Genomic DNA, 20,168 nt, shown 5'->3' with positions numbered 1-20,168 from the left:
GAGGAGGGCAGATAGTCTTCTACTGGCCTGTATTTTGCATGTGGCTGTAGGGTGCTGTGTACTGCTGAAGAGGCTGATAGCTGTGAGTTTCTTCCTTGGAGACCAATGGACTGCAGCAGTATCCTAGTCAGGCTCTCAAATGTGTTCACTATTTCGCCTCTCCTTTAGATGGAGCCATCCATTCTGTGTTCTTCCCTCGTCTCATTGGGCTATAGGAAACTTCTGCTTGCAGAAGGAATATTGTGGAAATAGGTGGTGTTGAGGGGAGGGAGAAAACCATGTGCAGAGGTAATTTACCATTTACTTATATCTGTTGTGAACAGTAACAGAGGAAGCATTTAGGTTGATAAAGACCTTCAGGATCATTGAGTCCAACCATTAACCTAACTCTACCAAGTCTACTGCTAAACCATATTCCTCAGCACCATATCTGCACAACTTCTAAACACGTCCAGGGATGGTGATTCAGCTGCTGCCCTGGGCAGCCTGTTCCAGGGCTTGATAACGCTTTCAGTGAAGGTTTTCCTAATATCTAACCTAAACCTCTCTGGGTGAAACTTGAGGCCACTTTCTATTGTCCTGTCACTTGTTACTTGGGAGAAGAGACTGACACCTGCCCCCCATACAGCCTCTTTTCAGATAGGAAACCTTATGGCTCTCTAAAACTCTCAGCCTCCTTTTATTCAGACTAAATATTCCCAGTTCCCTCAACTGCTCCTCATAAGACTAGTGCTCCAGACCCTTCATCAGCTTCCCTGCCCTTCACTGGACCTGCTCCAGCACAAGGTGTCTTTCTTGTATTGAGGTGGCCAAAACTGAACACAGTACTTGAGGTGTGGCCTCGCCAGTTCTGAGTACAGGGGGACAATTGCTTCCCTAGTCCTGCTGCCCACACTATTTCTGATACAGGCCAGGATTCTGTTGGCCTTCTTGGCCACTGGGCACACTGCTGGCTCATACTTAGCTGGTCGTGGCTCTTCACCTGGCCGGTCGCCCCCCCGCCCCTCTTCCCCAAGCCTGTAGCATTGCCTGGGGTGGTTGTGTCCCAAGTGCAGGACCTGAGCCTTGGCCTTTTGAAGTTTATACGGTTGGCCTCGTTGATCCAGCCTGTCCAGGTCCCTCTGTAGAGCCTTTCTACCCTCAAGCTGACCAACACTTCCACCCAACTTGGTGTTGTCTGCAACCTTACTTGAGGTTGCTCTCTATCTCCTTGTCAAGCTCATTGATAAAAATACTAAACAGAAGTGGCCCAAATGCTGGGTCCTGGGGAACACCACCTGTGACTGGCTGCCAAGTGGAGTTAATCCATTCAGCACCAGTCTGGGCCGGCTGTCCCGCCTGTGTTTGACCCAGCAGAGCGTATGCCCATCTAAGCCATGAGCAGCCATTTTTTCTGATGAGAATTCTGTGGGAAGCAGGGTCGAAGGCTTTCCAGAAGGCTGAGCAGACATCCACAGCCTTTCCCTCATACACTAGGTGGGTTATCTTGTCATAGAAAGAGGTCAGGTTAGTCCAGCAGGACCTGCCTTTCGTGAGCCCATGCTGACTGGGCCTGATTGGCTGGTTGTCCTGTACCTGGTGCATGATGGCACTCAAGGTTGTCTGCTCCATAACCTTCCCTGGCACTGAGGTCAGACTGATGGGCATGTAGTTCCCCAGATTCTCCTTCTGGACCTTTTTGTAGATGGGTGTCACATTTGCTACTCTCCAGTCCACTGGCACCTCCCTGGTTAGCCAGGAATACTGAAAAATGATGGAAAGTGCCTTGGTGAGCACATCAAGCAGTTGTCTACTTCTTGCTACATGCTTACAAACATAGAAGTGTTTACAAGTTCAGTTACCTCTGGGCGAAGTGGGCTGTGCTCTAGTGCACAAATGGGGTTTGAATGAGACATTGCCTCTTCCTCTTCAGAGCCTGAAGAGGAGCCAGAAGAAGAGCTTCTGTCAGAGGCTGAGACGCCCAAAATCAAGAAGAAGAAGAAGCCCAAGAAACTAAAGGAACCTAAAGTGCCCAAGCTCAGCAAGCGTCAGAAGAAGGAGGTAAGGAAAAGGATACCTAAGGTCACTCTCTAGAATAGGGATATGTGGAGGTGAGGCTGCTCACCATCATTGTTGGCCTGTGGCAGCAAGTCAAGAGGGTTCATACAAGCTTGGGGAGAGTGTGATGTTTAGTGCTTATCCAGGATATTTGCTCACAGCTGTCTGATTTTGTCTTCCTCCCCAGCTAGGGGACAGCTCTGGTGAGGGGAACGAGTTTGTGGAGGAGGAAGAGGAAGTTCTGCGCTCTGACAGTGAGGGCAGTGACTACACTCCTGGGAAGAAGAAAAAGAAGAAATTAGGGCCCAAGAAGGAAAAGAAAAGCAAAGCCAAACGCAAGGAGGAGGAGGAAGAAGAGGAAGAAGATGATGACTCAAAGGTGAGAAAATTACCCTGCTGATTGAACTGTTTGCTCCTCATTCCCATGTATCTGTTTTTGGGAATGACTGTGTCCCCTATTTGTGATGGCACATGGAGTTGGGGCGTTTTGGTTTCCCCTTCCTCTGCTAGACCTCCTTGACTTGACCATTTTCTCACCTTGCTTTCCTTACTGCCTTAAGCGCACTTAAAATGTCTGTTGAATCCAAAGATTCTTCCCACCTGCACTGATGTTCTATTGAGGCTTTGTCCTCAGTGGGTGGGGGTGGTGTGGGGGCTGGAACCTGGCCCTGATGCATTGGGTGATCTGTAGATACGTGGAAGTTCTCTTCACTAGAGCTTTTTCCTCAGAGCTGCTGTGATTCTCTTTGCGCAGGAGCCGAAGTCATCTGCCCAGCTCCTGGAAGACTGGGGCATGGAGGATATTGATCATATATTCACAGAGGAGGATTACCGCACTCTCACCAACTACAAAGCTTTCAGCCAGTTTGTCAGGTGAACTGTAACACTGCACTTGGAAGGACTCAGGAGAAAAAAAAGATGGGACAAGGACTAGGTTCCTTTGTTTTGGAACCTCAAGGCACATTAAAGATGCTAGCAAAAACTTTTTTCAGTGGCTGAGATGATGCAAGTCCTGAGTCCCCTTTTTTCCCTAGTATACTAAATTCCATTTTACTTTCCAAGCCCCTGAACATTTGCATCCTCCACAGAGGACAGATTCAGTGGCTGTTGAGATCGGAGATTAAAAGGAAATCTAGTTTGAGATAGAGGTGCTGATGGGGGTGGCAGTGGGGAGGAATAATGATCTAGATTTCAGGGTGGTTCAGTAACTCTTCCTTCCTTAACTGTGCACAGGCCACTTATTGCAGCCAAGAACCCTAAAATAGCAGTGTCGAAGATGATGATGGTGCTGGGAGCCAAATGGAGGGAGTTTAGCACAAACAACCCCTTCAAGGGAAGTTCAGGTGCATCTGTGGCAGCTGCTGCAGCTGCAGCTGTTGCAGTAGTTGAGAGTATGGTGGCGAATGTGGATGCCGTCCTGCCGCAGCCCCCTGTAGATGTGCCCCTCAGGAAAGCCAAGACGAAGGAGGGCAAAGGTGAGATGAGTAATCCAGCAGGGTGGTCGAGGGCGAGTGGTGTCAGAGCAGGAGTCCTCCTGACTTGCCAGCTTCTCCCTTGTCAGGACCCAACGCTCGGCGGAAGCCAAAGGCCACTCCTCGTATTCCCGACATCAAGAAACCGAAAACAAAGAAGGTTGCACCTTTGAAAATCAAATTGGGAGGATTTGGTTCCAAGCGTAAGAGATCATCAGTGAGTGACACTTCTTCCTTGACCTTGAGGGGGTGGCGGAGCTGATGTGCTAGAAGTGTTGGGATGCATGTCTGATTGCTCCCTCCAGCGTGTGTGCCTGAGCAGCATGGCTTTTTTTCTTACTTATCTCAGAGTGAAGATGATGATCTGGACGTGGAGTCAGACTTTGATGATGCCAGCATCAACAGCTACTCTGTTTCAGATGGATCTACAAGCCGCAGTAGCCGCAGTCGCAAAAAACTCAAAGCTGGGAAAAGGAAAAAGAAAGGTATCGATGCTTGCTGTCAGTTGGAGACAGGACACCCAAGTGTGTGGAGAGATTAGAGGAGTATCTGTGCAGAATCTAAATATTTAACAGCATACTTGCGGGAGGAAGATTGTTCCTGAAGGAAGAACTTGATACTATTTAAGGAAAATGTTTTCAGTTCTTTATGATCTTGGTAGGGAAACAGACACATTGCTGTGTTTTTTCTGGCCTCAACTACCCCTTTAGTTCTGTGGGTGGAAGGAGGCACTAAGGGGCTTGTTCTACTCCTGTTCCAGCTCTTGCTCCCTGCCTATTTTACTTTCATAGATGGAGCAGTAGTTTTTGGATTCTGGATCTCTACATAGGCTGTTGGGAGAGTACCCACCTTTGCTGTAGGAGGCCTGTACCTCTGGCTTGTGCTGCTGTAACTCCTCAACACCCTCTGCAGGTGAGGACGACTCCACAGTGGCAGTGGATGGTTATGAGACTGATCACCAGGATTACTGTGAGGTGTGCCAGCAGGGAGGAGAAATCATACTGTGTGATACCTGCCCTCGTGCTTACCATATGGTTTGCCTGGACCCAGACATGGAGAAAGCCCCAGAGGGCAAGTGGAGCTGCCCACACTGTGTGAGTACTGCATTCCACCAGACTGTGAGAGGTTATGGAGCAAGATGTCAAGTGACCTGGGGCTTCTCTTCTGAGGTAATAAAATAATCACAAATGTTTGACTTCAGTTTTCTGATTTCCCTCTCCTGTAGGAAAAAGAAGGTATTCAGTGGGAAGCGAAGGAGGATAACTCTGAAGGTGAGGAAATCCTAGAGGATGTTGTGGGGGATGCTGAGGAAGAGGACGACCACCACATGGAGTTCTGTAGAGTCTGCAAGGACGGAGGAGAGCTGCTGTGCTGTGATGCTTGTCCTTCCTCCTATCACATCCACTGTCTGAATCCCCCGTTGCCAGAGATTCCCAATGGAGAGTGGCTGTGTCCTCGCTGCACTGTGAGTTTCTGCATGTACCATTCTATTGCTACAAGAGGTGGTCGACCTAATCCCTTTGGATTGTCATACTTTTCTGGAAATGCTTACTTCTCTCAAGAGTATCTCTCTTCACACTTTAGTTGTAAAACATCGAGTCCTGGCTTTTTGTGGCTGGATTGTACCTTGTCAGTTGGCTGCTTTCTCCAGACAACAGCAAGAACAGCATTACAGCCATTGAGTCTCACGAGATGCGCTCATGTGCGGGGGAGTTGGGTAGTTTTGGGTCCAGGATGCCAAGGCTCAATTTTCTTGGATTCTTCATGTGTGTAGAAGCAGGAGTGCAAGCAGATTCAGTGCTGAAAGTATTTTTGAACTGATGCTGAGCCAAACAGGTTTCTTGCACTGCAAGCTCTGTAATGTCAAGCCCTTTCTTAGTGGATGGGAGAAATGTCACACTTTTCCAGGAAATTCTTGAAGTATTATAAATGGTGTCAGGTGCTTTCATTAGATAAGGGCTCCTAAGATGATGAACAAAAAAGCTGCTTCAGGACACATCCCTGTGCTTTGCTGATAGTTCTACAACAAAATATTTTCTTTACAGACTTTGAGCAGAGTTGTTTGGGTAGACTACTGGACTTGTCAAGCCTAGCAATTTCTGTACTACATGCAGAGTTTCTGAATTTCTAAATTGAGATACCAAGTTCACTTTGGGGTTTGTCAGTCCTACAATAAAAGGCAAACTGGCGAAAGCTTAATGAAGTGCTGGAGATAAAAAGATGAAAACTTCCAAGTCCAAAAAGCAAATTCCATCTGGACGCAGTATAGCTATGACTAAGGAAGAGAACCGTCATCCTGTATGTTTTTATTCTGCAGTTGTGTGTTAAGAGTGTACGTTCTGATGTGACCAGCTCTGTTTAACTTTTCAGTGCCCAGCTTTGAAAGGAAAGGTGCAGAAGATCTTGATCTGGAAGTGGGGTCAGCCCCCGGTTGGCCCCCCACCACCACGTCCACCTGATGCAGACCCTAATGCTCCTCCCCCTAAGCCTCTGGAGGGTCGGCCTGAAAGGCAGTTCTTTGTCAAGTGGCAGGGCATGTCCTACTGGCACTGCTCGTGGGTGTCAGAGCTGCAGGTGAGTGGAAGACTGTCGTAAAGGTGGATAGTTGGGGAAAGGTATTTTGGACAGTTGAGGGGAAAACGCCTACTAACTGCTTCCGTCCTGACTCCAGCTGGAGCTGCACTGCCAGGTCATGTTTCGTAACTACCAACGCAAAAATGATATGGATGAGCCACCCTCAGGGGACTTTGGTGGGGAGGAGGAGAAAAGCCGGAAGAGGAAAAACAAGGACCCCAAATATGCTGAGATGGAGGAACGCTTCTATCGATACGGGATCAAGCCGGAGTGGATGATGATCCACAGGATCCTTAATCACAGGTAGGGGAGGTAGCAAAGAGGGTTTTCAGCGCACCTTAAGAATGGCTAAAGGAGAGTGGGTGAGTTATACTGCAGTATGACTGCAGGGGAACAGTGGCAGCTTTTTGTTGCTATGATAAATATTGCTCTCCTGTTGCTTCGTTGAAATCCTTTTCTCCTGCTTGAGTGGATTGGGTGAGTACTGTCATTTCTCTGCTTAGGGCTTACTGGTTTCTTTTGCAGTGTGGATAAGAAGGGCAATGTCCACTACTTGATTAAATGGAGAGACCTACCCTATGACCAGGCATCCTGGGAAAGTGAAGATGTGGATATCCAAGATTATGACCTCTACAAGCAAGCCTACTGGAATCACAGGTACGAAGTGTCTGGAGGTTGTTTTTCTTTCCCTTCCCTCAAGAGAAAATACAGGAGTATTTTAGCCCCTAGCACTGGCTGGAGTAAAATACGGAGATAGCCAAGAAGCATTTTCTTGTTGCTTACTCCTCTGGGTGGGGCCCTTCAGCCTCCCCACCAGTTCATGAAGGTTCCAGCTCTGTTTTGTTGAGCCTGTTTGAGTTGGGTGATTGCCTTCCTATTCCTTGCAATAATTTTCCTGTGTTACAAAAGCCATTAAACTTGCACGTTCTTGGGACTGTCTCTGCATAGGGAGCTGATGAGAGGTGAAGAGGGCAGGCCTGGTAAGAAGTTAAAGAAAGTGAAGATGCGGAAACTGGAAAGGCCCCCTGAGACTCCCACAGTAGATGTAAGTTGCTGTGCATTGCTCAGGAGCCATCTGATACAGCTACTTATTTTGGGGAGGGAGGTAGGTAAATATGAAACTGAAGAGTGAAGAGCACATGGTTTAGAGTTCCTTCCTGGCCCAAAGAACAAGTGAGTTATAGAACCTTCAGACAAAGGCCCACTTTGTCCATTGGGTGGGACACTGTCTGGCTTTTGGTGAAAGGGCTTTACAAAAGAAAAAAGGCCTTGTGGTACATACGTTTGGATGTTCGGGAGATTTGTCTGGTGCTAGTCTGGTTGTCCTCTGTGAGGTCTTACCTGCACTAGGAAGTATATGGATGCCTGGAAAAGGAGTCTTCATAACTGTCTAGCTAAGGTAAAGGATCTCTGCTCTTCTTTCCACTGTAGCCAACAGTGAAATATGACCGGCAGCCGGAATACCTCGATGTAACAGGGGGGACCTTGCACCCCTATCAGCTGGAAGGACTCAACTGGCTGCGCTTCTCTTGGGCCCAGGGCACAGACACGATCTTGGCTGATGAAATGGGTCTGGGAAAGACGGTGCAGACAGCTGTGTTCCTGTATTCCTTATACAAAGAGGTGAGAGCCAGGAGATCACTACCCAGGAAGATTCTGCCTGTTGGTGTTTGCATTCATCTAACGCTTTTACTGACTCTTTATAGGGCCACTCAAAGGGTCCCTTCTTGGTGAGTGCCCCACTGTCCACCATCATCAACTGGGAACGAGAATTTGAAATGTGGGCCCCAGATATGTATGTAGTGACCTATGTCGGGGACAAAGACAGCCGGGCAATCATCCGTGAGAATGAGTTCACTTTTGAGGATAATGCCATACGTGGAGGCAAAAAAGCATCCAGAATGAAGGTACAGAACTCTGCTGTAATCTAAGCCTGAACTGAAAGGAGAGAGGTGCGCTGTTTGCTCTCAGTAGCTGAGATTCAGATACTCTATCTGTGGGACCTGATTATGCTTGGTGTTTCCAAGGGGAATTAACTGCAGATTGACTAGTGGACATTTAGACTCCTGCTCTAGACTGTTTAAACACTCCTACTAGTCCAAGCTAATTCAGTACTGGAAAAAGAGATGACTAAGGTAATGCTGACCATAGGAAGGTCCCTTTATCCCTTCTATGTAGCCTGAAAAACTGTGTTCTGTTCCTGGACAGGCAGGGAGAGCCTGATCTGAGTGGCTAGTTCTACAAGAACTTTAGTCTCTGTAGTAAAAGCGTGGTGGGAGCTAATGCTTTTCAAATCTTGTTTCCCTAGCATGCCTTTATTTGCTGCTTATATGGCAACTGTCCAGAATTAGCAGGTACTGAGGGAGCTGGGAGACTTATATGTGTTAAGAGTAATAGGGGATTAAAAGGCTAGAATGGCTTGGGTAGCATTTTGAATCTTGTGACAGGAAACTGTGGGTGTGAAAAGTTTTTGATGTGCTGTTTGACCAGGGCTCATCAGAATAACTTGATGGAGAAGCACTGCATCTACTTGGTCACGGGGCATTCCCCTCTCACATTACCATGTTCATCTTTTTCCCTTGCAGAAGGAGGCTGCTGTGAAGTTCCATGTGCTTCTTACCTCCTATGAACTGATCACAATTGATATGGCCATACTAGGCTCTATTGACTGGGCCTGTCTCATTGTTGATGAAGCTCACAGGCTGAAGAACAATCAGTCTAAGGTACAGAGAAGCAGCATAGGTGGTTTATTGGCGTGGTGTGTGTTGCAGGGGGAATGGGCAGAGTTCAGAAGATTAGACAGCTTCTCCTAAGCACATAAGTTCATCTGCCAACTCTTAGTCATTTGTTCAATAGTAAATTCAAGGCATTATTTAAAAACCAACAGCCTTCATTAGGAGATTGATTATAATTGGCAACAGTTTCACTTTTATACATGCCACTGGTTAAAACAGGTTTCTCTTGGGTGTGTAGGCAACTGGTGTACACTGGAAAGAAAACAGAGAAACTTGGGTGTCATTGTTTCATCTCAAATACAAACTGGCTTCTCTGAAAACATGTCTGCACTGCCTCTAGTCTAGAAAGTTTTACAATACTGAGCATAAAACAACCTGCATAAGCACAGCTACCCTGCTTCCAGAGTAAGCTTGCTCACTGCATTCATCTGGCTTTGTAGCAGAACTAGTTAGATGTTACAGGAAGGGGAGGGGTGGGCAGAGGTCTTCAAAAATACCTGCGTAAGTGCTGACAGCCCTACAGCTGCTTTTGTTATGAGGCTGCGCCTTGGCTAAGCTGGATGGAGTTCAGTCGACTCGACTGTACCGTCTTAATCCAGCCCCTCTGCCAGCCCTTGCACCTTAGTTGGGCAGGGGAGGTAAGACGTGGGACCAGGCTGCCCAGGGAGGTGCTGGAGACACCTTCCCTGGAGGTGTTCAAAAACATGCAGATGTGGTACTTTGGGACATGGTTTAGTGGTCATGGCAGGGTAGGGTTGATCGACTGATCTTGGAGACCTTTTCCAACTGTAATGATTCTGTGACTCATCCAGGTATTGATCTGTTGGTGGGCTCTAGTGCTTGGTACACTAAAAACGATTGTTACTGGAAATGGGGTTTTGTAGATTCTTGGAGACTGTAAGACAAAATTGCCTCCGTTTCCTTTGTTTTTAATGGCTTTATCTTTTTGGATCTTGGCATGAGGCATCTTTGAGACATCACAGCTGTGCTTGCAGTCCAGTTTCCAGATCTCTTACTGTAGGCACTAGGACTGGATGTGGCTGTGCTTAGCATTGAAATTATTTGAAACAGTAATGAGTGCTTACTATTAATATTAATTAGTCAGATGGGCCTTAAGGTTACACTATGACTATTAGTTACAAACGGTTATTCACCAAGACCATTAGACGTAGCCTTTTCCAGAGCAGTTTCCTGTCCTGTAAGGACAGTTCAGGTGTGTGGCTGCAAGACAGGTCACCCTCCTTTTGACAGATTGTGGTTATCTGCCAAAGTTTTGCAGATAGAAACAGTAACTTCCATAGCTGATTCCAAAATGAGAATGTTTTTGACTATAACTCTATAGAAAGATAAATCCCTGTGGAGGCTACTAGAAGAATCCTTCTGGTGCGATAACCAAAATAGAAGCGGTGGTGGATTTCTCTTCCTTGTTTTGATTGTTTTGGGTTCTTTTGTTTGCCATCTAGTACAAGCTGCTTTCATTAACTTTGACCCTCCTATCATGCTAAGCATAAAATAAGCAAAGAAATGGCCAAGCTCATAATGTACTGTGCTGTTGTAGCTTGCTCACCAGCACAAATATACTTGTGCTTTTCAGTTCAGTACTTTAAGCGCTCAACCTCTGTCTGAAATAACTTCATTGTTGTGAAAGCCAGCACAAATTACTGCAAAGATTTATTGGCATATACAGGCAAACCCTTGGCTCTTTTTCTCCTCTGCTTGTTCCGAGCTCTGCAACATTGCTAGGATTGATAAGAGTAGGAAGAATGACTTAGCTATTTCTAGAATTCTGAAGACAGTGGTTGTGAGAATATGGAGCACTAATTTAGTGAGAAAAAGTACATAGTATAGCAATCTGGAAATCATCAGTGGTCTGAAAGAGCTTGTAACTTAAAAGAGCAAAGGAAACCTACCAGCACCTGATGGCTTGTAGGTTTGCTGCAGTCATGTTTTAGCTATGCAGAACAACGGCCAAATGAGATCAGTCTAGTGACCCTGACTGGAATGTGAACTACTTGGAGCTCTCGTCCAAACAGCTGATGTGGTCTAAATTGAATCCTAGCTTGGTGTCTTTTTTTTTTTCCTAGGATAAATTACATTTTTTTGAAGTCTATGACTTAATAGGCCTTTGACATGTTTGTGTGTTTTGTCGTTCACCCCCCATTTCTTCCCTGCTCTCTACTTCCCAGTTCTTCCGTGTGCTGAATGGCTACTCCCTTCAGCACAAGCTGCTGCTTACAGGAACTCCTCTGCAGAACAACCTGGAAGAACTGTTCCACCGGCTGAACTTCCTGACACCCGAGAGATTCCAGTATGTCTTGCAGTGCAAGTCAGCCTGCCTATCTTGTCACCTAAACCCCTTCCTTGTGTGTTTGGTTTTTTTTTTTTTTTTTTCCCCCCTGTCTATTTCCTTTGTGGCTTTTGCTGAGTGTCTCTTTTTTTCCTGCAGTAACTTGGAGGGCTTCCTAGAAGAGTTTGCAGACATTGCCAAGGAAGATCAGATCAAGAAGCTGCATGACATGCTGGGCCCACACATGCTGAGGCGTCTCAAAGCTGATGTTTTCAAAAATATGCCATCTAAGACTGAACTCATTGTCAGAGTGGAGTTGAGCCCCATGCAGAAGTGAGTGTGAGAATGAAGAGAACACCTGCTGTTGAGCTACTGTTGCCATGTTCTCTTTCAAAGAGGATGCTGAAACAGCCTCCTCCTCATTATAGGGCTTTCCGCACAGTGGATAGGAGGAAGGTTTCCTGCTGCCACTGTAGCTGAGGGAGGACTAAACCTGTGCTCTCATGTAAGGGATAAAGAAGTAATGACACTGGCGGGGCCTAGGTTAGCTGGCAGGTAATGCCAGGAGCTGTGCAGCTTAGCAAGAGAATGTTAGTCATTCTCATGAGGGGTATCTGAGTTGTGTGTGGGGTTTTTTTGTTCTTTTCAGGAAATACTATAAATACATTTTGACAAGAAACTTTGAGGCATTGAATGCACGGGGTGGCGGTAACCAAGTCTCCTTGCTCAATGTTGTTATGGATCTGAAGAAGTGCTGTAACCATCCTTACCTCTTCCCTGTGGCTGCTATGGTAGGTCTAGTCACTTACTCTATATAAAACAAATTTCCTACTGGCTGTTATCAGGGAGCCAGTTAGCTCTTTAAGCATGGAGGGGTTCCCCTTCCTCTCTTGCCAGCTTCTGCTCTTTCATCCTGTTTTTATGCAGACCCAACACACTGGAAGGCCTTGCCTTTTCCACTGTCTTCTGTATGACAGATAGAAGCTATCTTGTGATTCATGCAAGATGGTGAAGACAGTAAGAGTAGGGGCTGTCAGTAAGAGGAGGGCATCTAGGAGCCAAACCACAAGAGAAGCAGCACAGGGTAGTGCTGACATTTTGTATGAGTAGAGCTCTGTGTTGTGGCTGTGCCAAGCCAAATGGCTAGACATGAGTCAGCATCTGGTGTAAGACAAAGCTGCAGCTCTTCAAGCTGTTTTCTTCCTCCACCCCTTACTCCCTTTCTTGTCTCTTTCTTCTCAGGAAGCTCCAAAAATGCCAAATGGCATGTATGATGGTAGTGCTCTTATTCGAGCCTCTGGAAAGCTGTTGCTGCTCCAGAAGATGTTAAAGAACCTTAAGGAAGGAGGTCACAGGGTGCTTATATTCTCTCAGGTATACAGGGGAAACCTGAAAATTTTCTGAGCAGGGAGCCTGTCGATCTCATCGCCTTGCCCCTCACTCGTTTGTGGTGGTGTTTCTCTGGTATGCAGATGACAAAAATGTTGGACCTTCTAGAAGACTTTTTGGAACATGAAGGGTACAAATACGAGCGGATTGATGGAGGGATCACAGGGAACATGCGTCAGGAGGCCATTGATCGTTTCAATGGTATGGAGTCTCCTACTTCCTTTGCAAACTGAAAACTATTGCCTTGTATGTGCTCAGCAGTCAACATATGACTTTTGTGGCCCAAGTTTTCCATTGCTCTCCTGGAATCTTGAGTTAGTAGTGATTCTCCTTCAGGTGATATGGGTCAGATACAAATCCTTGTTGAGTAGTGCACTCTCCATTGATTACTTTTGTTCTCTCCTTTTATCTAAGCTCCTGGTGCTCCGCAGTTCTGCTTTCTGCTTTCAACGCGAGCTGGGGGTCTTGGTATTAACTTGGCCACAGCAGATACTGTGATTATCTATGACTCAGACTGGAACCCCCACAATGATATCCAGGTGAGTCTCAATGAGACCATTCACTATGGAGTAATCCTGAGGAACAAGGAAAATAAAATCATTAGGAGGTGTGAAAGAATGTGGCACTTCCCCTCTAGAAATATGCAAAATTAGAGCAGTGAGGATGCGTAGAGATGGGAAGTGAAATAGAGGAGGGTTCTTCCAGGGCCCAGCCTTCACTAATATTAAGAGCCAACATGGAGGCAGCTGAGAAACCTCTGGAGGTAGGTGGGTGTACTACTTGTGTAACTCTATACTGTTCTGAGTACATCTCTTTTTCTAGGCCTTCAGTCGTGCACACAGAATTGGACAGAACAAGAAAGTGATGATATACCGCTTTGTGACAAGGGCCTCAGTGGAGGAGCGGATCACTCAGGTGGCCAAGAAGAAAATGATGCTAACTCATCTGGTAGTGAGGCCAGGGTTGGGCTCCAAGACAGGCTCCATGTCCAAACAGGAACTTGATGACATTCTCAAATTTGGCACTGAAGAACTCTTCAAGGATGAGACTACTGAAGGGGGTGAGTGCCTGCGAGTAGAACTGAAGGAGGTGGGGAGGTCTGGCTCCTTATTTAGTGGCTGCAGGCACAGTGCTGATCATAGCTCTACAGAGAGGTCTGGGATTGCATTGCTTCTCCTAGTGTCTCGAGATCCACACAGGAACTGTGCCTGTGCTCTTTCCTCAGGGGATAACAAAGAAGGGGAGGACAGCAGCGTCATCCACTATGATGACAAAGCAATTGAGCGCCTGTTGGATCGGAACCAGGATGAAACAGAAGATACAGAACTTCAGGGCATGAATGAATATCTCAGCTCCTTCAAGGTGGCCCAGTATGTGGTTCGTGAAGAGGAGATGGGGGTGAGTACGAGGTGGATGTCAGCTAGTTATCTTCTGCTGAATAATACAGCATCAGTTAAGCAGATCAAGCTCTGATGCTTTTAAGGGCAAGCAGACATACCTGCTCAGGCATGCTGGGATTTGGAGCGTAGGGGTCTTAAATTTGTTACCTGTTTGGTAGGAGGAAGAGGAGGTGGAACGGGAGATCATTAAGCAGGAGGAGTCAGTGGATCCTGATTACTGGGAGAAACTGCTGCGTCACCATTATGAGCAGCAACAGGAGGATCTGGCCAGGAATCTGGGCAAGGGCAAACGTATCCGCAAGCAAGTTAACTACAATGATGGCTCACAGGAGGATAGAGGTACAAATCCACAGGAACCTGAGGGAGAAATTAGTGTAAGTATATCTTGCGGGGAAGTAACAGAGTAGCGTCTCAGGCTCACGTGCTGTTTTTCTTTCAGACTGGCAGGATGACCAGTCAGATAATCAGTCAGACTATTCAGTTGCTTCTGAAGAAGGAGATGAGGACTTTGACGAGAGGTCTGAAGGTAAGATCTGGTGAGGCCAGAGTTCCTGAGTCACTTTCTCTGAGCGTGGTAACAGCTGGAACTCAGTTTGGATGATTTACACACTGTGTGGTGCAGCTCTGCAGGGGAAACATTCACACAATGATACACTGTGCGTTGTCTCTCCTCCTTAGCTGCATTTCTTTCTTCAGCAGCTCGTCGGCCTAGCCGCAAAGGCCTGAGAAATGATAAGGATAAGCCTCTGCCTCCCTTACTTGCCCGTGTGGGAGGGAACATTGAGGTAAGCAGTAGCAGAGTAGGCATTGGCGTCCTAGCTGCTTCTGTGTGGGTTGTGCCATATCTGCCTTCTCTGTTCCAGGTCTTGGGTTTCAATGCCCGCCAGCGGAAAGCCTTCCTCAATGCTATCATGCGCTACGGGATGCCACCTCAGGATGCCTTCACCACTCAGTGGCTTGTTCGGGACCTACGTGGCAAGTCAGAGAAGGAGTTCAAGTGAGTCTGCATTAGGCAGGGGTGGAAGACTGGCACAATCCAGTGCCTGGAGGGAAGAATGAGATTTAGGCCTCTTCTGGCTATTCCCTAGAGACTACATTTCCTTAATGTCTTAGCTGATTCTTTGTGGGGAAATGAAGTATGAACTGGAGGAGATTAGTGGGTTGTTTCTAGTTCTGTTCCTTAAACTTGACTCCTAAGTCACCAAAAGCAAATACTTTGTAGAGCATGGCTGTGGAAGAATGTAATGAATACTCTCCCTGAATCCTTTTTTGGGCTTATGGTGGTTTCTGGGTCAAGACTTTGAGTTAGCTGTGTCCTTTATGTATGTGGTAATTCTGTCAGGAAATTCTCCCTTGAAGGAGTCTGGAACTCCAACACTTGTGTTACTGTGGGCTAGAAATCTCAGGGTGATTTCCATTGTGTTGTAAGGGGTGTGATAACGGCTTTCTCCAGCTAACCCAGTTTATAATGTAAGTGTGTGTCTCTTCCCTGCTCCAGGGCCTATGTCTCGCTGTTCATGCGCCATTTGTGCGAACCTGGAGCGGATGGTGCAGAGACCTTTGCGGATGGGGTCCCACGGGAAGGTCTTTCTCGACAGCACGTCCTTACTCGCATCGGGGTCATGTCTCTTATCCGCAAAAAGGTAGGTGCTAGCAGAGCAGTGTAGTCTTTGCTCTCCACACAACGTCTAGTCACTGGGGTCCTGAGCTAGTGAGCTACCTCTCCTTTCACTTTTTTGTGTGCTGGGTGGTCTGCATCTTTTGGTTTGAGGACAAGCTTTGTATGACTTCTCCAGTGATATGTCTTTCTGTTATGCAGGTGCAGGAATTTGAGCATGTAAATGGCCGTTGGAGCATGCCAGAACTGGCAGAGATAGAGGAGAACAAGAAGCTTTCACAGCCGAGCTCCCCCTCTCCCAAAACTCCAACTCCTTCCACACCAGGGGATACACAGCCCAATACACCTGCCCCTGTCCCTCCACCTGGTGAGAGCTCCCATCTAACACAGTCCTGCGTCCTGACCTCATCCTGACCGTTCCCCTCACCAGAGATGTGGTGGTGGGGACTGGGGGTGGACGCAGATCAACTTACCTCTCATGTTAGGAGGGCTACCAAAAATACATGCAAGCCCTTAAAGGCAAGAGTGGACACTAGCTTTGCTTGGGTGAACTGACATCAGTGAGAAGAGAAGCCCAGCATTTGCAGTTGGGCAGGAAAGGGGGCTTCATCTTGAGTGATGCTGGTCTCATTTTGATGGGCCTAGTCTCAGAGTTGAAGGAGAGGTGTGGGTGTGTGTGTGTGTGTGTGTGGTAAGAGTGAGAGGAAGACCTTACTGATGGCTTCTCTTCTTTTGTCTGTTGTGCTGCTCTGGGGTGGGGAATATGCAGAAGAAGGAGTAAAAGTAGAAGAAGGAGCCAGTGCTAAGGAGCAAGGAGAGTCATCTGAACCAGAGAAAGAGCTCAGTGCTTCTGCTGCTGAAACAGAGGTCCCTATGGAGGTGAGTGGTGGGTTGCTGGTTTGCCTCATGCCATTGCACATGTCTCTACTTCAGACCTGTCTGTCATTCAGCTGCTGAGACAGAGTTGAGTTCTTGGAATGGTATTTAATGGTGATTCTCAGGTACTCAGAATTGGCCTGACAGGTTTGGGTTTTTTTTTTTTTTGCTTTCCAAACTGCTGTGACTGTCTTCTGTTTTCATGCACTGCTTTATCTCACTTCTCACTGATTTCTGTCCTCAGCAGTGTGCCCAGCCTGTGGAAGCACTGCCACAGGAAGCAAAATCCCTGGCGAACCCCACAGAAGCAGATGAAAAGAAAGAGGAACCGGAGGTGAAGGAAAAACCAGATGAGCCAATGGAAGTAGAAAGCAAAGGTATCTCTAGGGGGTCTGTTTAATAGCTTGAACAGCAATGAACACTCCCCAGTACTGTTTTCCTAAAGCTGCATCTTTTCTTCAGTACTTCATCCTAAAGAAACAGATGTGGATGTAGACAACCAGTGGGGCCATTCCAGTACTTCAAACAGGGAGTTAGGGAATTGTGTTAGGTTTCACAGGCTGAAGAACAAAACCTTGGGCTTGCCATGTTCCCCTGCATCTTCTGTTCTCCTTCTCTCCTGCAGCTGACGTGGAGAAAGTGGAAGACAGAGCACCTATGGATAATCTCCCTGAACCTCCAATAATCACTCTGGATGAGAAAGGTGAGTAATGACAATTCCATTCTCCTCCTTAACTCCTCTCTCGTGAGGCTTCTCTGTGGGGTCCAGCTTGCTGTGGTATCAGCCATGCTTTCTAATAATTTTCCTGTGTATACAGATGAGAAGAAGGATGATGATAAGAGAGATGTTGTGATGCTGCAGAATGGAGAGATGCTGAAAGAGTCAGTTGATGAAAGGCACAAGAAAGCAGTAAAGCAGCGCTTCATGTTCAACATAGCAGATGGTGGCTTCACTGGTATGATAAATCTTTGTGCTTGAACTTGTTTTTGTGCCTCTGCTTGTGTTTGTGAAATACCTTTGAACTGTTGGTGTCTTCTCCCTTTCCAGAACTACACTCTCTGTGGCAGAACGAGGAGCGGGCTGCAACTGTCACCAAGAAGACCTATGAGATCTGGCATCGGCGACATGACTACTGGCTCCTTGCTGGGATCATCAAGTATCCTTACCCTGATGTACCAGTTCTCTCCCTTTGTACATAACCTATCATGGTGAAGGTAACAATCCCAGGTCTGATGGGAGCATGTTAAGTGAGAGAGTGCTTCATCTCCTTTCACAAGAGTGAAAGTGATGGTGGGAGGAGGAGTTTCTGCCACCACAGTTAAGACTTAGCAGGACATAGCTTTCATTATTTTCCTTGGCTCCTGTTGCTCCCCTTTCTTGTACCCCCTTTCCCTCCCCCCTCTTGAGAACTGTATCTGCCTGGGCTGCATATTCCCTTGTTCTCACTGCCTTTGTTTGCCTGAGCTCATCCCATCTCAGTCATGGCTATGCCCGTTGGCAGGATATTCAGAATGATCCACGTTACGCCATCCTCAATGAACCCTTCAAGGGTGAGATGAACAGAGGTAACTTCCTGGAAATAAAGAACAAGTTCTTGGCAAGGAGATTCAAGGTAAGGATTTCTCTTCAGTGTGATAAGTGCTTTTCAGCCACCTGGACCTCTTAAGAACAAGAGTTTGCTGTTCTGAGTTTCTGCTAAGAACATGAAGACTTCTGCAGCCCCTTTCATTTTAGGGGGGAAAAAATACAAACAAAGAAATGGCTCAGGATCATGCAGTAGCTCCATGATAGGAGCTCCATTTAGAAATGGTAATGGGGAAGCTTGGTTCAGTTGCACACGCTCTGAATGGAGAAGTATGCAAGAGGCTTAAGGTTCAGGTGGCTGTTACCATTACAGCTTCTGCTTGGTGTGCTACAACCCCTTCAGTGTGCCTAAGCAGAACTTAGAAACGCTGTGCAGATTGGTGAACAAGTGCCTTCAGTCTCTGACTCAACCTATTTGGGAGTGACCTTAGCTTAATTTTGAGAGTGCTTTAAGACCAACACAAAGGCTATGTAGTTCTCAGTCTTGGAGCAAAACATTAGTTCGGTGTAGTCTGGCTGGTAATTTCTGCACTAACAGGATTCAAATTGATTTCAAATGTCCCTGACATGCTTAACAGTTCTTAGACTTTGTGTAGCTAGTATGGGATACTTCCCACTGAAGTTCAAAGGAAAAGCTCTATCCCTTTGCTCCATAAAATATTGGGCAACTTGGGCTTTAAAAAAACTCTGAGGTGGAATGAGAATGCTAGATTTATGGTAGCCTTCTATTAAGTTAGAGGTAGCCTGGTTTTCTTGAGTACTTGGCCTAGCTTAATGGAGCCCTTGATTGTTTGGGGCTCTTGAGGCTTCACTGAATATAAACAAAAGTTCAGGAAGGGTTGTGCAGCTGCAGAACCTCACCTGGTGAGGTAGTGGAGCGCTGGATCAGGAGAGACGGGCAGTGCACGGGGGCTGCTTTCCAGGCAGCTGCTGGAAGGCTACCTCAGTACTGCCTCACCTTCCAGCTCCTGGAGCAAGCGCTTGTGATTGAGGAGCAGTTGCGACGAGCTGCCTACCTGAACATGTCAGAAGACCCATCTCATCCATCTATGGCTCTGAACACACGTTTTGCAGAGGTGGAATGCCTGGCTGAGAGCCATCAGCACCTATCCAAGGAGTCAATGGCTGGGAATAAACCAGCCAACGCTGTGCTGCACAAAGGTAATGCAGCATGTCAAACAAGGGTGGGATGGGTGCTTAGCAGCGCTGTTCAGTCTGGTCTTTTCCCTGGGGTGATAACCCTTGTCCTGGCTGAGCAGATTGTCCTTTTTTTTCCCCCCAGTTCTGAAGCAGCTGGAGGAGCTTTTGAGTGACATGAAGGCAGATGTGACTCGTTTGCCTGCCACCATTGCTCGGATCCCGCCCGTGGCCGTGCGCCTCCAGATGTCTGAGCGCAACATTCTCAGCCGGCTGGCCAGCCGCAGCAGCGAGCCCCCTCCACCACCCCCTCCCCAGCAAGTACGTACCCTCTGCTCAGACCCGGGGGGGAGTGGTGGCTCTGGGGGGAGAGCTAGGGCCTGTCGTCCAGCCACTGAGTCTCAAATCTTCTCTGTCCCTACAGGTGGCCCAGCAGCAGTGAGTCCTGGCCCAGTGCTCTTGACCTTTTGGCCAAGCTGAAGTGACCCCCCCCTCCCACCCCTTTGCACTCTACCCCTCTGCCTGACATTCCTGACTGGGAGCCGTTTCCCTCTATGGAAGCTGCTGCACAGGTCTCTGGGAAAGGAGCTCCTTCCTCTGCAGCCAGCCTGTTGGAGCAAGGAGTGTGCTTAGGAGAGAGGGGGATGTATGATGGACTATGTACATAGTGACTGGAGGCCACAGTGCCATGTCTGTTACATGGAGAACCTGGCTGCATTGCTCGCTGCCGCTGCCTGGAATTCCAGTTTTCATTTTTAATTTTATTTTGCGTTTGTTTACCAAGACAAGTGTGCAGGCACGACCAAGCAAAAGCCAGGACTGAGACAAAGCTACCTCCATCAAGATCCTTTTTAATACAAAAACTGACTGGAGTTGTCCACTAATAAGCAGCTTGAAGACAAAAAACAAAAATTCAAAAAACAGAGCAAAACCTTGGTAAAACAGAAAAATAAAGTTTCCTTGTATTTTATTTTGTTCTCTCTCCTTCCTGTACTGGGAGTGCGCTAGAGTGCTCTGCTCCCCGTCCCTGCGCTCCTCCTGGGGCTTTGTTCTGGAGG

General features: G+C 47.2%; 1 protein-coding gene across 1 annotated transcript in view; it reads left to right on the top strand.

Annotated features, from left to right (window-relative positions):
* The window catches only part of CHD4 (chromodomain helicase DNA binding protein 4), a 21,788-nt gene extending 1,708 nt beyond the window's left edge, over positions 1–20,080 (top strand). The window contains exons 2-39 of the mRNA XM_008943732.1: positions 1,913–2,040; positions 2,225–2,416; positions 2,792–2,910; positions 3,271–3,512; positions 3,599–3,726; positions 3,859–3,994; positions 4,422–4,603; positions 4,735–4,974; positions 5,880–6,083; positions 6,181–6,386; positions 6,609–6,740; positions 7,032–7,128; positions 7,515–7,706; positions 7,790–7,990; positions 8,669–8,806; positions 11,005–11,126; positions 11,265–11,438; positions 11,755–11,896; positions 12,348–12,479; positions 12,578–12,695; positions 12,909–13,033; positions 13,317–13,554; positions 13,720–13,892; positions 14,053–14,233; positions 14,334–14,420; positions 14,591–14,679; positions 14,758–14,891; positions 15,393–15,537; positions 15,714–15,879; positions 16,282–16,391; positions 16,636–16,766; positions 17,009–17,091; positions 17,207–17,344; positions 17,437–17,545; positions 17,869–18,001; positions 18,939–19,134; positions 19,256–19,399; positions 19,535–20,080. Of these exons, the coding sequence (XP_008941980.1) occupies positions 1,913–2,040; positions 2,225–2,416; positions 2,792–2,910; positions 3,271–3,512; positions 3,599–3,726; positions 3,859–3,994; positions 4,422–4,603; positions 4,735–4,974; positions 5,880–6,083; positions 6,181–6,386; positions 6,609–6,740; positions 7,032–7,128; positions 7,515–7,706; positions 7,790–7,990; positions 8,669–8,806; positions 11,005–11,126; positions 11,265–11,438; positions 11,755–11,896; positions 12,348–12,479; positions 12,578–12,695; positions 12,909–13,033; positions 13,317–13,554; positions 13,720–13,892; positions 14,053–14,233; positions 14,334–14,420; positions 14,591–14,679; positions 14,758–14,891; positions 15,393–15,537; positions 15,714–15,879; positions 16,282–16,391; positions 16,636–16,766; positions 17,009–17,091; positions 17,207–17,344; positions 17,437–17,545; positions 17,869–18,001; positions 18,939–19,134; positions 19,256–19,399; positions 19,535–19,590 (5,663 nt within the window). The 3' untranslated portion in view covers positions 19,591–20,080. The remainder of the gene's footprint in view (positions 1–1,912; positions 2,041–2,224; positions 2,417–2,791; positions 2,911–3,270; positions 3,513–3,598; positions 3,727–3,858; positions 3,995–4,421; positions 4,604–4,734; positions 4,975–5,879; positions 6,084–6,180; positions 6,387–6,608; positions 6,741–7,031; positions 7,129–7,514; positions 7,707–7,789; positions 7,991–8,668; positions 8,807–11,004; positions 11,127–11,264; positions 11,439–11,754; positions 11,897–12,347; positions 12,480–12,577; positions 12,696–12,908; positions 13,034–13,316; positions 13,555–13,719; positions 13,893–14,052; positions 14,234–14,333; positions 14,421–14,590; positions 14,680–14,757; positions 14,892–15,392; positions 15,538–15,713; positions 15,880–16,281; positions 16,392–16,635; positions 16,767–17,008; positions 17,092–17,206; positions 17,345–17,436; positions 17,546–17,868; positions 18,002–18,938; positions 19,135–19,255; positions 19,400–19,534) is intronic.
* The last annotated feature ends 88 nt before the right edge of the window (positions 20,081–20,168 follow it).

Source organism: Merops nubicus, unplaced genomic scaffold (assembly GCF_000691845.1).
Source record: "Merops nubicus isolate BGI_N331 unplaced genomic scaffold, ASM69184v1 scaffold1977, whole genome shotgun sequence".
NCBI lineage: Eukaryota > Metazoa > Chordata > Aves > Coraciiformes > Meropidae > Merops > Merops nubicus.
Note: the sequence above shows the minus strand (reverse complement) of the source record. Positions and strands in the feature narration are given on the sequence as shown.